General features: G+C 43.3%; 1 protein-coding gene across 1 annotated transcript in view; it reads right to left on the minus strand.

The window, feature by feature from the left end:
* Window positions 1-10,337, minus strand: part of LOC132403729 (alpha-1,4-N-acetylglucosaminyltransferase-like) — a 43,353-nt gene extending 33,016 nt beyond the window's left edge. The window contains exon 1 of the mRNA XM_059987355.1: window positions 10,023-10,337. Within this exon, the coding sequence (XP_059843338.1) occupies window positions 10,023-10,337 (315 nt within the window). The remainder of the gene's footprint in view (window positions 1-10,022) is intronic.
* Between the last annotated feature and the right edge of the window lie 4,280 nt (window positions 10,338-14,617).

Below are 14,617 nucleotides of genomic sequence, written 5' to 3' on the forward strand. Positions count from 1 at the left end.
AACAGAAGGGTCAGAACATGATGGAATTTTGGTTAATGTGGGGATCTCATGCTTTAAACTTGCAAAATGTTCTTTACTTCTGCATGATGAGAATTCTTTGTTTTAAATTTTGAGAGTAATGCATTTGCTCAATATTTTGGCAATGGTTTAACCCTTAGGTAAAGAGATTTTCTGGAATGGTTTGAAGAGTGAATGATTTGTATGTTTTAATTTTGTAAAATGTAGCCACATGTGAGTTCACTTGAAAGAATGTGTCTGTATGTGAGACAGAGAAAGAGAGAGCAAGAACAGTTTTAAAAACATTGTGCCCTGAAGTGATTGTATTAATGTGTTAATGTGTCAGCGGCCACCACAAAGCAGTTATTTTTCTTCTCTTTGGTTCTTCAGAAAATGTGTAAAAGTTTTTCTTAGTGTGTTATGGTCCTGCCCGGATCCCGCATTCTGGGTCTTGATCCGGTCCACGGACTCCGGACTCTGGGTCTTGTAGCCATTCCTCCTTTCACCCTTAAGCCCAAATAGGATCATCTTGGCTTAAGGAGATGCACATGATGCCTATCGGCTGGGAGGTGTATATAAGGGGCTCTGGGACTGAGTGTAGTTGGGGGTTGTACTGTTTGTGCTAGTCTGTCTGGTTCACTTTGTTCTCACTGTTATGCTGTTTGCCTGTCTATCCTGTTTTGACCTGGTTGTCCTGTTTGCACTGGTCACCCTATTTATCCTATTCTGACCTGGTTGTACTGGTTACCCTGTTTACCCTGTTCTGACCTGTGAATCATGTTTGTCCTGCTTGTTCTGTTCATCCTGGCTTGGAGTACCCACTGTTAATCAACTAGTTCTGTAAGTCCATTCTTGTAGCCACCCTAGACTGAGCTCCCTTCTGATCCCTTGCCTCTGTTGGGTAAGCCTGGCTGGACTGCTGTTGCCCAGTGGGGAACTCTGACCCTTTCCTACCCCTTTCTTCTGATGGGTGGTGTACCACACCTGCCCAGGTGCCCTGCAACCTGTCCAGGCCCCTGTGCTCCTGCCTGGGAGGCCAGGCCCTGCCCAGAAGTTATGTGGCTTTCCCAGAAGACTCTGTACCTTTCCTACCCCTTGCTTCTGATGGGTTGTGCCCTGCATCCTGCCCAGGCCCCTGTGTTCCTGCCTGGGAGGCTGGGTCCTGCCCAGGAGTTATGTGGCCCATCCAGGTGGCTATCCTCCCAGCATTCCTTGTCCCATAGACCCATCCTCTAGCCCAGCCAAGGTCCTCCCTCGCTACGAACTATCTCTGAACCTCAGGATCACTTTTGAATGCCACGTCCCTCATGCACACCACGGTCTCCCCATCTTGTTCTATCCTTTAAGTTGTTCCTGTCCTGCTCCTAGTACATCAGTTCCTGCATCCTACATTTGGGTCCAGTCTACATGTCCCCCTGTGACATATTGAAAATTAACTGTTTTAAGTGTAAAGGGGGTTTCTTTTTTTTTCTTTGTTACTGTGTATGTTAATCAAAATGGCTTCTTTGTTTTTTTAAAGTAGGAATGCTTTGTTGCAAGAGAGTGCTGGAAGCTTATTTGGGTTAAAATTTACTGATAATGAGAATTGTATTCCTTTGTAAACCAATTGGGATTAATGTTCTTTCTTCTGAGTCTGTAAGCTATTGTTGACGGGCTTTTGGGGAGTTGGCACGAGGGGGTGAGAGAGAGAGGATGTGATGCTGTAAACTGGGTGAGGAATGGACCTCAAGCAGGGGCCCAAGGCAGGAGGTACTCGGAGGAGAGGGGATGAAGATCGATGTGCTTGGCTGGCCACTTCGGGTGGTCCAGAGCTGCGAGTTGGAGTTAGGAGGGGATCGAATGGTGGCCAGAACACTTCAGTAATTGAGCTCCAACGGTTGTGCACGAAGTGGTTTGGACTTTGATAAGTTTGGTGGCTTTTCTTTATTTTCTTTTCCTTCATATAGACTGTATAGTTATTAATCAGTTATAGTAATCTTTATAAATTGTAATTATTTAATCGCATATGGTGTCCTGTTTGTTATTTGGCAAGGCGGGGACATCACACAGCATCTGCACAAGCTGATTACCCAGTTTGGTGGGGCTGAAGGCTGCTCCCCCTAAACGAGAACGAGCTGAGCGAGCCTGAGGCGACCCGGGGGTTACATTGTGGGGGCTCATCCGGGATTGATTTCTGTTTCAGCTGTGTGATCACCCTCTTTAAATTATGTCTGCAGCGAAGAGCTGGTGCGCCTTTGCGGGTGTGTGATTGCTGGTTATCTCTGCATGTGTGTTGGGTGGGGTGGCTGTTGGTACCCCGGAGGGCGTTGTTCGAGTTCCGACTAGCGTTGACGAAATGGTGGTGGGGCAATGGGCTGTCCATGCTGTTAAGAGTGGGGAAGGACTGGTGGGTATGTTCCAGCTATGGTGGGCCCCTCTCAGTTGTTGGGTGCGTGGCAGTGCTTGGCTGAGGGAAAGCGACAGGGATTGGTTGAAAGTTTGAGTAGGCGGGCTGGTGATGTTGTTAGAACTATCGCGTACAATTACCTCGAAATAACAGCTGCCAGTTCTGGGAAAGTGTGGGAAAATGCGTTTGGTTCGACTGGAAGTCAAATGCCGCAGCTGGGGGGCTTACCATATCTGTGGCAGGAGATTGGTGGAAAGTTTTTAGGGTATCCCTTTTGGCCAGGGGGGCAGATAAATTGCTTGCGGTGCCAGGGAGATCTGTCGAGGGAATCAGCTCCTCCCTCAGTTGTTCAGTTGATCCGAGAGATGTCGGGAAACTTAGAGGAGGCCCAGTGGGGGAATGGCTTGGGGTCTCTGGGGGAGCACGTTCCCAGCAATGTACCAAGGAACTCCCAAAAGGAACAGACCCTATTCCTGAAGGCATAGAGGGACCACGCACTCAGGTGTCGTTACGGATGGATGGAAGCCAAGTTAAAGCCATCCTCGACACTGGGGTGCTGGTTAAGTTACTGTACAGTTGGTTTTATAACCGTTATTGAAAGCATTTACCCTTGACGACATTGAGGACACTGGAGATTTGGGGTACCAGTGCCGGTGATTATCCAGGCGATGGTTGTTGGTTAGTGAAAATGGAGTTCTTACAGGTGACTGAGGTTTGTGAATCGTTAATGCTGATGTATCCGGACACTGTTGAGATGGGCAGCGTTTCTGTTCTGGAGAGGGCCAATACCCTGCTGATGTGCTTGGGGGCCTGCCAGGAGGAGGCGGGTGAGCGCTATTTGGAGGCATTGTCAATGCACCTAGAGTTTCGAGCTGCTTGTGCAGACGTGTAGCAGCATTGGGCCTGTACTGAATTTAAATGAGAGCCAATGGTGGTACAGCCTGGGGGAAGTATCTGAGGGTGAGACCCTCTTAGAGGACGCTGCAAGATACCATGAGGGAGGGGCGTTGACCGCTGAAGACACCTCGGTGAGAGAGAGGTTGCGGTGACTGGCACCTACAGCCATGGAAGATGTAGGCAGCATATGTGTGGATTATATTGCGTTGAAGAGGCGCGCTGTCAGTGATCAGAATATGGCCCTGAGGGCCGAAGAGGCGATGGCCTGTCTGAGTGGTGCGCAGTGGCTTAAGGTGCTGGATCTGAGGAGTGGATGTTGCCAGATCCCGATGAGTGAGGCCGACAAGGAGAAGACGGCCATTATAAGTTCCCTAGGATTCTTCCGGTCCGAAAAGATGCCACAGGGCATATCCAGAGCCCTTGCAACCTCCCCGTGGGGCATGTGGAAGACCATGGGGGATGTGGAGATGTTTGGCGTTTTGGCAGATGTGGATGACCTCGTATTTGGATTTGCCTCGGGAAAATATGAAGTGAGGTCGTTGCAGGAGCAGCTGAGAACTACAGATTTAAAGTGTTTTCTGGACATGTGCCAGGGCTGGCGAAGGTCGCAGCTTGTGAGTGACTGTCTCTACGGAATCAAGTTTGAAATGAAGATGGAGAGACTGGAGAAAGTTGATCTGGAAAAAGTCATGAGGAAGAAGCTGGAGAGAAGTGCAGTGAACACTGAACTGGAGGCTGACCAATCTTTAACTGCTGCTTTTCAGGTTGAGTATGGAAGAAGCTGTTGAAATAATTGTGTCCCAGATTGAGAAGGCCGGGATGCATGAGTCAGAACTGCTGAGCCTGTGGCGAGAGTTGCAGGGGACAGAGAAGAAGCTGATATCTCGATTGCAGGAGGCTGAAGAGACTGCAGGGGCAGTGCAGGCCACGTGTTTGCATTTGGAGAAGATCAAACAGCAGCTACCGATCGCAGAAATGAGGAAGAATAGGGATTTGAAGGATGATGTGCTGGATGTGTGGTATATGCTGCCTTTTGCTGACTTTCCCTCGATTGAGGAAGATACCTTTGGCTCTTCTCCCACTGAGTCAGGTGTAGTGGGGAGGGTTAGCTGTGTGCTGTGGGGGGCATGAGTGAGAGGTTAAGAGAGGAGTTGGTAGCGGGCCCGAGGTATCCCCAGTTGTGTCCAAGCCTGAAGGGTTTAGGTAAGGGGGTACAGAGATCTCAGAGGGTTAGGAAACTCCAAGAGAAGTTGGCCTATGTAGCGCCTGAGGAACAGCGCGTGAGGTTTACTCTTTGGGAAGCAATGTCACTGCTCGTGCCTGGGTTAGGGTTTGTGTTGGCAGGAAGAGTGGGCGAGTTATTTAATAGTCATGAAGACATGACTTTTATTTGCTGGGGGGAGAGTGTAAAGGGGGGGGGTTTCTTTTTTTTATTTCTTGCTGCGTATGTTAATCAAAATGGCTTCTTTGTTAAAAGTAGGAATGCTTCTTTGTTGCAAGAGAGCGCTGGAAGCTTGTTTGGGTTAAAATTTACTGATAACAAGAATTGTATTCCTTTGTAAACCAATTGGGATTAATGTTGTTCTTACTTCTGGGTCTGTAAACTATTGTTGGCGGGCTTCTGGGGAGTCGGCGTGAGGGGGTGAGAGAGAGAGGACTCGATGCTGTAAACTGGGTGAGCAATGGACCCAAGCGGGGATCCGAGGCCAGGAGGTACCCCGAGGAGAGGAGACGAAGATAGATGTGCTTGGCTGGCCACTTCGGGTGGTCCTGAGCTGAGAGTCGGAGTTCGGAGGGGATCGAATGGTGGCCAGAAGACATCAGTAATTGAGCTCCAATGGTTGTGCACGAAGTGGTTTGGACTTTGATAAGTTTGGCGCCTTTTCTTTATTTTATTTTCCTTCATATACTGTATGGTTATTAATTAGTTACAGTAATCTTTAAAAATTGTAATTATTTAATCGCATATGGTGTCCTGTTTGTTCTTTGGTGGGGCTGGGACATCACACAGCTTCCACACAAGCTGATTACCCAGTTTGGTGGAGCCAAAGGCTGCTCCCCCTAGACAAGAACGAGCTGAGCGAGCCTGAGGCGAACCAGGGGGTTACATAAGTTTTGCAGTTATTGGGGAAGGTTGAAGGAAGAACAGTGCAAGCATGGAATTTTGTCTTTCGTCTTGACTCTGTTCTTGGTTTGCGTTTCTTTATTTGTTTTCGAAGGAATTGATTTGAGAGGATCCTGGATTACACGTTGGCCTTGTGTAATCTAGGTTCAGATGGAAATACGTGCATTTCTATTCTGAATATGAGATGCTCACATTTCAAAGGGAAATAGGCATTCAAGGAAATTACTCATTGGTGGCTAGTTAATTAAGAATTTCAATTTAACACCAGCTGCTGGATGTTCAAATTAAAATATCTTGTTCAGTCAGTCTTGGCACTACAGGGTTGAGATGTAGTTATAAACGGTATCAACATTTCTACCTTCTTTGCAGATAACATTCATTGTACTGGAGAACCTCATGGGTGTCAGTATATAACAGCAGATTAACCCAAGAAAACATTTGTATCAAAATAATGAGGGAGTAGAGGAAGATCAGACAAAGTAATGACGAAGGACACAGACACAATGGAAGAAAAACCCGATTTAAAAAATTTTTGTAGATGCCCTCTCGTCAATACAGATGGGTGAGAGAAGAACTGGAGGTGGCATATATGAACAGGATCACGACAGCTAGAAAAGGTGGAGCATAACCTCAATTTACCCAATATCATGAGTGCCCAGGCAGCAGAATTAGTAAATGTGGCATTTGTGCTTAGTCACCCAGAATGTTTTCCACCTGGATCAGCCATACAACTCTGATAGTACTTACGTTTGTAATTGCCTAACAGAATATTTGCCTCTGTGGGAAGCAAGAGGATTTATTTCAGATGTTGGAAAGCCCCTCCCATCTGTTTCTCCATCGCTGTATATACTTGAGGAAGCAAAGGGGAAAGAATACGGACTCAGAAAGGTGACGGCTCACTCAAAGCTGTTCTCTATGGGAAATAGGAAGGCTGATGAGTTAGTAAAGCAAGGTGCTTTAAATTGGCAGGAATGGCAGCCACAGAGATGGGAAGACAGAAGGAATAGTTTAAGGTCATAAATTTAATTGAGAAGCAGAAGAAAGATAAAGAATTTAAAAAATTAATAGATGGAGCAGGGTCAGAAACATACAAGGAGCAAAAGGACATACGTGTCATGGATGAAGTAGTCCATCATGAAATGAAGTTTGTGCTCCCAGAGGAAGGAAGAAAAATGATGATCCATTGGTACCACAATCTATGAGTACACCAGGGAACCAATAGCACCCTGGAAAAGATAAAGGAGATGTGTTTGTGGCCTTGGATGAAGGACAGTGTGGAGCACCATGTCAAGGCTTGCTTGATTTGTGCGCAATACATTCCTGATAGAAATGTTAGAAAGGAGCCCTGTGACCTACCATAACAGTAAAGGGACCTTGGATGAACTTGCAGAGATATTACGCTGGACATTTGCTACCCACCAAGGATACAGGTGTCTTGGCTCGGTGGACGTGTTCCCAATGAAGACAAACATGGCCAAAGCCACTCAAAAATTTTATTAGAAGGGGTTTTCACTCACTGGGAATTACTTCAGCGTATCAAATTGGATCAAGGCACACATTTTACAGCCCTCCCTCATAATGTAAGATGTCATGGCACTTTTTGTGATCAAGCAGAGATTGCCATACCCTATAACTCACAGTCTAGTGCAATTGTGGAAAGTACCAAAGGAACATTAAAAAATATAGTCAAAATAATGCAACAAAATGGAAGAACAGGGCAGGTAGTTTTGCCTTATGAACTGATGATAACAAAGAATACAGTGTTATACACCCCAATAAGCACATGACAAGAGATGTGAGAGATTTGGAGGACATGTTATGATTTGACTTGTCAGAACCCAAATTAGATGGAATAGTGTCAGAGAAGTGGGTACAATCAGATGTAGAAATAGAGAAAGAGGCCAATTATGTGGCAGCCCATTATTTCCATTTAAGTTTCTTTTGTTTCTTCTTCACTCTCTCTTGGTTAGTACATAGTTAGAGCAGGGAGAATGGCTCCAGGTTCTGTGTTATGATCCTTTTTCTGAGATGTGGGAATTCTGGGAGACCTCCAGCATCCCGGATACCACATCTGCATCAGCTGCACAGAACTGTAGCTCATCAGAGATCGTTTAATAAATAATCTGCAGCTCTGTGATCTCCAACTTAAATGGAAAACTGAGGAGGTGATAGATAAGAACTACAGGAAGGTAGCCACCTCTAAGTTGCAGGAGGCAGGTACCTGTGTGACTGTCAGCAGAGGGAAAGGAAATGGGCAGCCAGTACAGAGTACCCCTGTGGCTATTCCCTTCAATAATAAGTTTAGCATTTTGGACACTGCTATGAGCGGGGTACCTACTGGAAGGAGCCGCAGTAACAGGTCAAAGGCATTAAGTGCATCTCTGTGGCTTGAAGTGAAGTGGGGAGAAGAGGACAATAGTGGTGTCAGCAGATTCCAGTCAGAGCAGCAGAGACAAGGTTCTTTGTATGCAATAAACACACCTGGATGATATATTGCCATCCAGCTGCCAGTGTCAGAGACTTCTCTGATTTGGTTTATGGCTTTCTAAAAGGTGGGGGAGGAGTGAGTAGCCAGATGTTTCAGTACATATTAGATGGAATAGTGTCAGAAAAGTGGATACAATCATATGCAGAGATGGCAAAAGAGACCAATTATCTGGCAACCATCAACTATGAAAGAAGAGGCAACAGAGTAAAGCTGACTTGGACCAAAAGTTGTCCCATAGAATTAAGTCCAGGAGAAAGTGACAATTAAAATGCACAAACCCACCTCATTTCTAAATCCAAGGTTTGCAGGGCCCCATGAAAATTATAGACAAAACAAAGCCATCAGTATACAGGATGCTGATTTCTCCAAATAAAAGTGGATGGTACCATGTCCCCAATTGAAAGTTGTGGGGGAGCAACAGGAATATTATCATCACTGGCACATAACAGTTGATGTAGATGATGTTCCCAATTTTGGAGACCTGGTGATCAATGAATGTGGTAATTCTGATCTGAGGAAGATTTGAGATTGGAACTGCTGTTCCAAATAGATTGGAACTGCTTTTTCCAAGTAGATTACAATAGATTTGAACAAGATGGATTTTTTCCATTCTCTCATTCTGAGAATCAGGGAAGTTTTGTTAAGAAAATTAAGAAAAAGTTGAAAACATATTGGTTCTTGCCACCCCAATCCAGGAAAGAATTTGGGTGGCAAAAAAAAAATGGATGGCTTGAGTCCAAAGACAATTGGGGACCTGAATTGGATAGGCTAGTAAACTATGAAATAGAAACTATGAATGTAAAATGATATACAATTGAAAATTAAAACCAGAGATAAGAGCAGAAATTACAGTTATATTTTACAGGAGAATAATGTAAAATTGACTACCTACAACCTCAACTAGCTGGAACTACACCAGATCCTAAATTCAGTGAGATGAAGCATAACACAAAGGAATATTACTATTACTTTATTGTCGCCAAACAATTGATACTGGAGCATGCAATCATCACAGCAATATTTGATTCTACACTTCGCGCTCCCTGGTGTACAAATCGATTGTAAATATAATAAAAATTTTAAAATATAAATCATAAATAGAAAAGGGAAAGTAAGGTAGTGCAAAAAAAAGGATCAGTGTATCCAGATATAGGGGAAGTTGTCACGTTGTAAGGGTATCAGTAAGCATAGTTAATTTTAGAACTGAAATATGGTTCCTGAATGGTGCCTGTCTACAATGAGGCAATTATTTACTCACTTTCTTGGGAGACAGCTAAGCGGCATTGAGTTCAAGTCAATCAAAAATTGAAAGAGAGGACTATTGGAATTCAACGAAGTATGTTATGCATCAAGGTTTGCAATGGTCAATATTTTAGATATAGCAGAGTTAGGAAACCAGATCTAGACCCTTCCACAGAAAATGCAGGATATAACTGGAGAAAATTATCGGAATCAGATACAGAGTAGTCAAATTGATTGGAGTGCATCACAGGTCATTCTGAATTCAGTTAATCTTCTGAAGTCCTTCAAGATATCATGAATTTGATAAGGCCACACTCCGGTTGGAGAAACAAGATCTTACTTTTTATCTGGCTAGCCTCCGATGGCATGAACATCGATTTCACGATCTTCTGATAACACCCCCCTCCCTTCTCCTTCACCATTCCCCATCCCCTATTCTCTCACCTTATCTCGTTGCCTGCCCATCACCTCCCTCTGGTGGTCCTCCCCACACTTCCTTCTTCCATGGCTTTCTGTCTTCTCCTATTAGATTTCCCTGTATCTCTTTCATCAATCAACTTTTCAGCTCTTTACTTCAGCCCCCCCCCCCCCACTACTGGTTTCACCTATAACCTTGTGTTTCTCCCTCCCTTCCCCCCAACATTTAAATCTACTCCTCATCTTTTTTTTCTCCTGTCCTGCTGAAGGGTCTTGGGCCCAAACATTGACTATTCTTTGTCGATGTGCCTGAGACTTTCAGGCCCCTGTATTTCTGACCAGGTGATATTGAGATCATTGAATTTCTCATAATTTCCACAGACACACTGCATTAAAGGTGCTATTGTGAAAAAATAATTTGAGTCAAATGATTAGTTAATGAAATGAAATTGTATCTTGTAATTGGTTACCTTTTGATACCAGCTTTTCAATGGAGTCCCTTCAAACAGTTCAGTGACATTCAAGGATAGAATGGTGACATTCCTCACTGATGAGAGCAATGGGATGCCTTTGTACTCAGGCTGTGGATACTGGCTCAAGTTGCCACTGAATCCCTTCATGAAGTAATAGATTGGTTTGTCTGGGTTTCGGAGAGCAGCAGACTCCACTGAACACACCACTAATGGTGTCGGCTCTACGTTGTCAGTCGACTCCACAAACGTAATCCCGGGTTTCTTGTCTGGGGATGCAGAATCAGAAACTTTTGTACCAAAATTGTTTTTCATCTGAGCTATTCTGAAATAGCTTTGAATGGAATAATATCGGTCCCATTCACAGCATCTGTATAGCAAACCTGAAACTGCAAATACTAAGACAAGGAAACAGCCCTTCTTCATGAGGATCATGACCTAGAGTTGAGATGTTCTTTCAAAGAGTCCTGGGAATAAATAAATGCAAGCTTTTTTAACGCATTTCCCATAATATTTAAGATGTTCACTGCCAGCAACAAGACTGCTGGCTAGCTGACTGGTTTATTTGCATTAGACATTGAAACAACTTGTATTTGATGTGATTAGACTGATTGGAGCAATTGTATTTATTAACATTAGCAAGAACTTTTTTTATGTTCAAAACAAATAGAAACACAATGATCCTGTATTGTGTTACAAGGGGTAAGGGGATATGGGATCGGGGTATGGAGAGAAAGGAGGTACAGGGTTCTGAGTTGGATGATCAGCCATGATCATACTGAATGGCAGTGCGGGCTCGAAGGGCCGAATGGCCTACTCCTGCACCTATTTTCTATGTTTCTATGTTTCTACAGTCTCTTAATTGAGATCAATAGCAATTTAACTAGTTAAATAACTAGTGGTTAAATAACATCAACCTCTCACTCCATGTCAAAAGACCCAGGAACTGACTGTCAATTTCAGGAGAGGGAAACCAGAGGACCACGAGTCAGTAATCATTGGAGGATCAGAGGTGGAGAGGGCAGTAACTTTAAATTACTGGGTGTCACTCCCTCAGATGACTTGTTCTGGACCTGTCATATAAATATAATTACAAAGAAAGCAGAATGGCACCTCTACTTCGTCAGAAGTCTGCCAAAGTTTAGCATGTCATTAAAAACTAGGCAAATGTCTATAGATGTGTGGTGGAAAGTGTGCTGACTGGCGGCATTATGGCCTGGTATGGGAACACCAAGGCCTTAGAACATAAAATCTGAAATAGGGAGTGGATTCAGTCCAGTACATCGTGTGTTAGACCTTCTCATCCATTGAGTATATGAAACATTCCCATACAAAAGCACCATCCATCATCAGAGCTTCGACCCACTCCCCCCCAAGCAGTGCTGTTTTCTCCCTGCTGCCATCAGTTAGAAATTACAGGAGTCTCATGACTCAGAACACCAAGTTCAAGAACAATTACTACCCCTCAACCATCAGGCTGTTGAACAAAGGCATTAACATCTGATCTGCATTTGTTGGCTCTAGACCTGTACACACTGGATTTTAGAATAATGAGGGGGAATCTCATTGAAACCTATTGAATATTGAAAGGCCTCAAGAGAGTGGATGTGAAGAGAATGTTTCTGTAGTGGGGGAGTCTAGGATCAGAGGGTTCAGCCTCATAACAGAGGGACATCTTTTTAGAATGGAGATTGGGAGGAGTTTCTCCAGCTAGAGGTGGGGTATCTGTGGAATTCATTGCCACAAACAGCTGTGGAGGCATGTTGTTTTGTATATTCAAAGGGGAGGTTGATGGAATCTTCATTAGTAATGGTATGAAAGGTTATGGGGAGTAAGCTGGAGAATCGAATGGAGAGGGATAATAAATCAGCCATGATGGAATGTTGGCACAGACCAAAAGGCCTAATTCTGTTCCTATGACATACAGTCTTATAAACTTGGCTTTGAAGGAAGAGAGGAAACGTGGAGTGCAGGGTAGACAGGGTAGGCTTGGTGGTGTTGTTGATGAAGGTGCTGTAAGCAGGGAGAGGTCAAGAACATTCGGGTCTCATTTTATCACAAAGGATGTTTCAGCCTTTGCTACTCCACAGTGAACTCAACCTTTTCAGGTCCTCAGTCTTTGATTTTGTATCAAGTGGAGTAATTCTGGTACAAGGCTAGAACATTAATTCACTGTTCCTCTTTTCACAGATGCTGCTTGAATTCAGCAAAGGGAATATTCCTGGATCAATCTGGGCAACAAAACAGTGAAAAGGAAAATATTTCCTGGCAACCATTTCACATTCAGTTCATTGTCAGAGAGAAAATCAGATTTCTCAGTCTTTGACATTTGTTTGTACTGAATCAATTGCTGGACTCTGGTCAGTCCTTTATGCTCTCAATGCATGAGTTAGGAGGACAAAGATTATTTCTTGGTCTTTACTTTGTTTCTTTGCCACTGCCACGGACCTGACTTCAAAGACATCTACTGTCTGCAGTCACCAGGGACACCAAGAGATTAGGAAGGTGCAATAAAAAAATCTTTTCTTCTCACTCCTTGTCTTTGACGGTGTCTCTGTGAGAGACATCAGAACCAGAATCAGGTTTAATATCTCCACCATATGTCGTGAGATTTGTGAAGATCAAATGGCACCTGTTTATTATCCCTGACTGGTGGCTGACATTTGTTACACCAGCACCCAGTCACGATCTGCCCCCCTTAACTAATTAAAACAAAACCTTTAGATTAGATGTGGAATAAATTATCTCCGAAATAAAATTGACTCACAATGTTCTAATCCTATTCAGCTATATGAAGTTACATGAGTGTTTTAAACTGTTGTTTAACATGTAATATTGTTTTAGTATTTCTGATGCTGTTAACTTCCTTCACACTTTTAATGATAAAAAAATTTTATGACAAATAAAATGAATTTTCCTAAAATAACATGAAAACCACATCACGATGACAAGGGATAGGTTTTAAAAGCTATTGCTACCCACCTTGTAGTAACGTGGCTGAATCTGTGATGCTGCTCTGTGAGTCTGTTCTTTGAGTCTGGTTGTATGTTCTAAATGAGGGTTATTAATTTAATGTTCTGAATGTTGAACTTATTACAAAGCACCTCGGTATGATCCCACCAGGAAATATTACGTAACAATTTGCAGTTACATAAAGTGGCAATCAGAAAAAGTTAATGGTTAAACTAATACCCAGCATTGGAAATACTTATCAGATGAGGGAGTCATATTAACAAATAATAAAACCACAAAAGAATTGGTAATGTGAAAACAAGATATATACTGATGAAAGATTAATGACTTCAATGATAACTATTTTTCTCTCCAAGGAAGTTATCTGATCGCTGAGGATTTTTAGTATTTTCAGTTTTAAATGTGATTTTCTGACATCAGTGATTCAATTGATGGAGACATCACAATCTTTAAATCGGCCCAGAGGTGGGGAGCAAAGACTAGGGACAGTAAGACACAAAAGGATGTGATCCCATGGAACCAGGAGTGATTCAATGTTAAAAGGGAGAGGTCAGAGTGAAATGGATTAGTAATTAGAAGTGAAGAAATAAAAAATGAAAATCAAAACCTGCAGATGCTGTTAAACTGAAACAAAAGCAGAAAATTCTGGAACAACTCAATAAGTGAGGCATCATTGGTTAAAAGAGAAACACTCAAAACCACTCGTGATTCAGACAACTCTGGTATTTTGGCAAATTTGCAAGTGTTGTTGTATCTGTAATGTGTGCAAAGAGAAGAGCAGAGTCTAAGCATGAAGTGCTCCTGTGTTGATGATCAGTGAGGAGGAAATATTGTCAATGATCTGCACTGATGGAAATCTTCTGATGAACGTGGTGGATGCTGAGTGTGGACGAAGATTAGCAGCCTGACGTGCTGTTACCTAGATGGTCCAGAACACAGTAGAGGACCAGTGAAACAACGCCTGGTGTTGACCTGATACACTGATAGGCAAATGAAGATGAACCAGCACAATAACCAACTTCATGAAGAACTTGTTATGGTGGATCTAAGTGCTGACAGATGGTCGTTGTTCAGGCAGGTCACTATGCCCTTCTTGGGCATGGTACAATAGGTGCCATTTTGAAGCAGGTGGGACGTTCAGACCACAGATGTGAGATGTACGACACCCTTGAAAACACCAGCCATTGATCTGTACAGATCTTCAGCACTCAGCATTCTCTGAGCTGGAGGCTTCTGACTACTGAAGCAGCTCACCAATCCACCTCACAGCCACTTAAGGCAAAACCTCCATCATCTACTCCATTCCTTTCTTGAATTTAGCTTCTGTAACAAAGAATAAAGTTTCACACACTAAATTCTGAAGGAACTCAGCAAGCCAGGCAAAGAAGAAATTTTATAGACTCTATTGACAGTGCTCAACCTTCATCAATATACAAAGTAGATCATTGATCATGAGTTGACTGACAACGTAGAGCCGACACCATTTGTGTTGTGTTCAGTGGAGTCTGCTGCTCTCTGAAACCCAGCCAAACCAATCTATTACTTCATGAAGGGATTCATGAAGTAAATTAATTGACTCAGATTTTTTTATACAATGACACTGTAGTGTATGTAGCAGAATC

This window comes from Hypanus sabinus, chromosome 2 (assembly GCF_030144855.1).
Source record: "Hypanus sabinus isolate sHypSab1 chromosome 2, sHypSab1.hap1, whole genome shotgun sequence".
In the NCBI taxonomy this organism is placed as follows: Eukaryota; Metazoa; Chordata; class Chondrichthyes; order Myliobatiformes; family Dasyatidae; genus Hypanus; species Hypanus sabinus.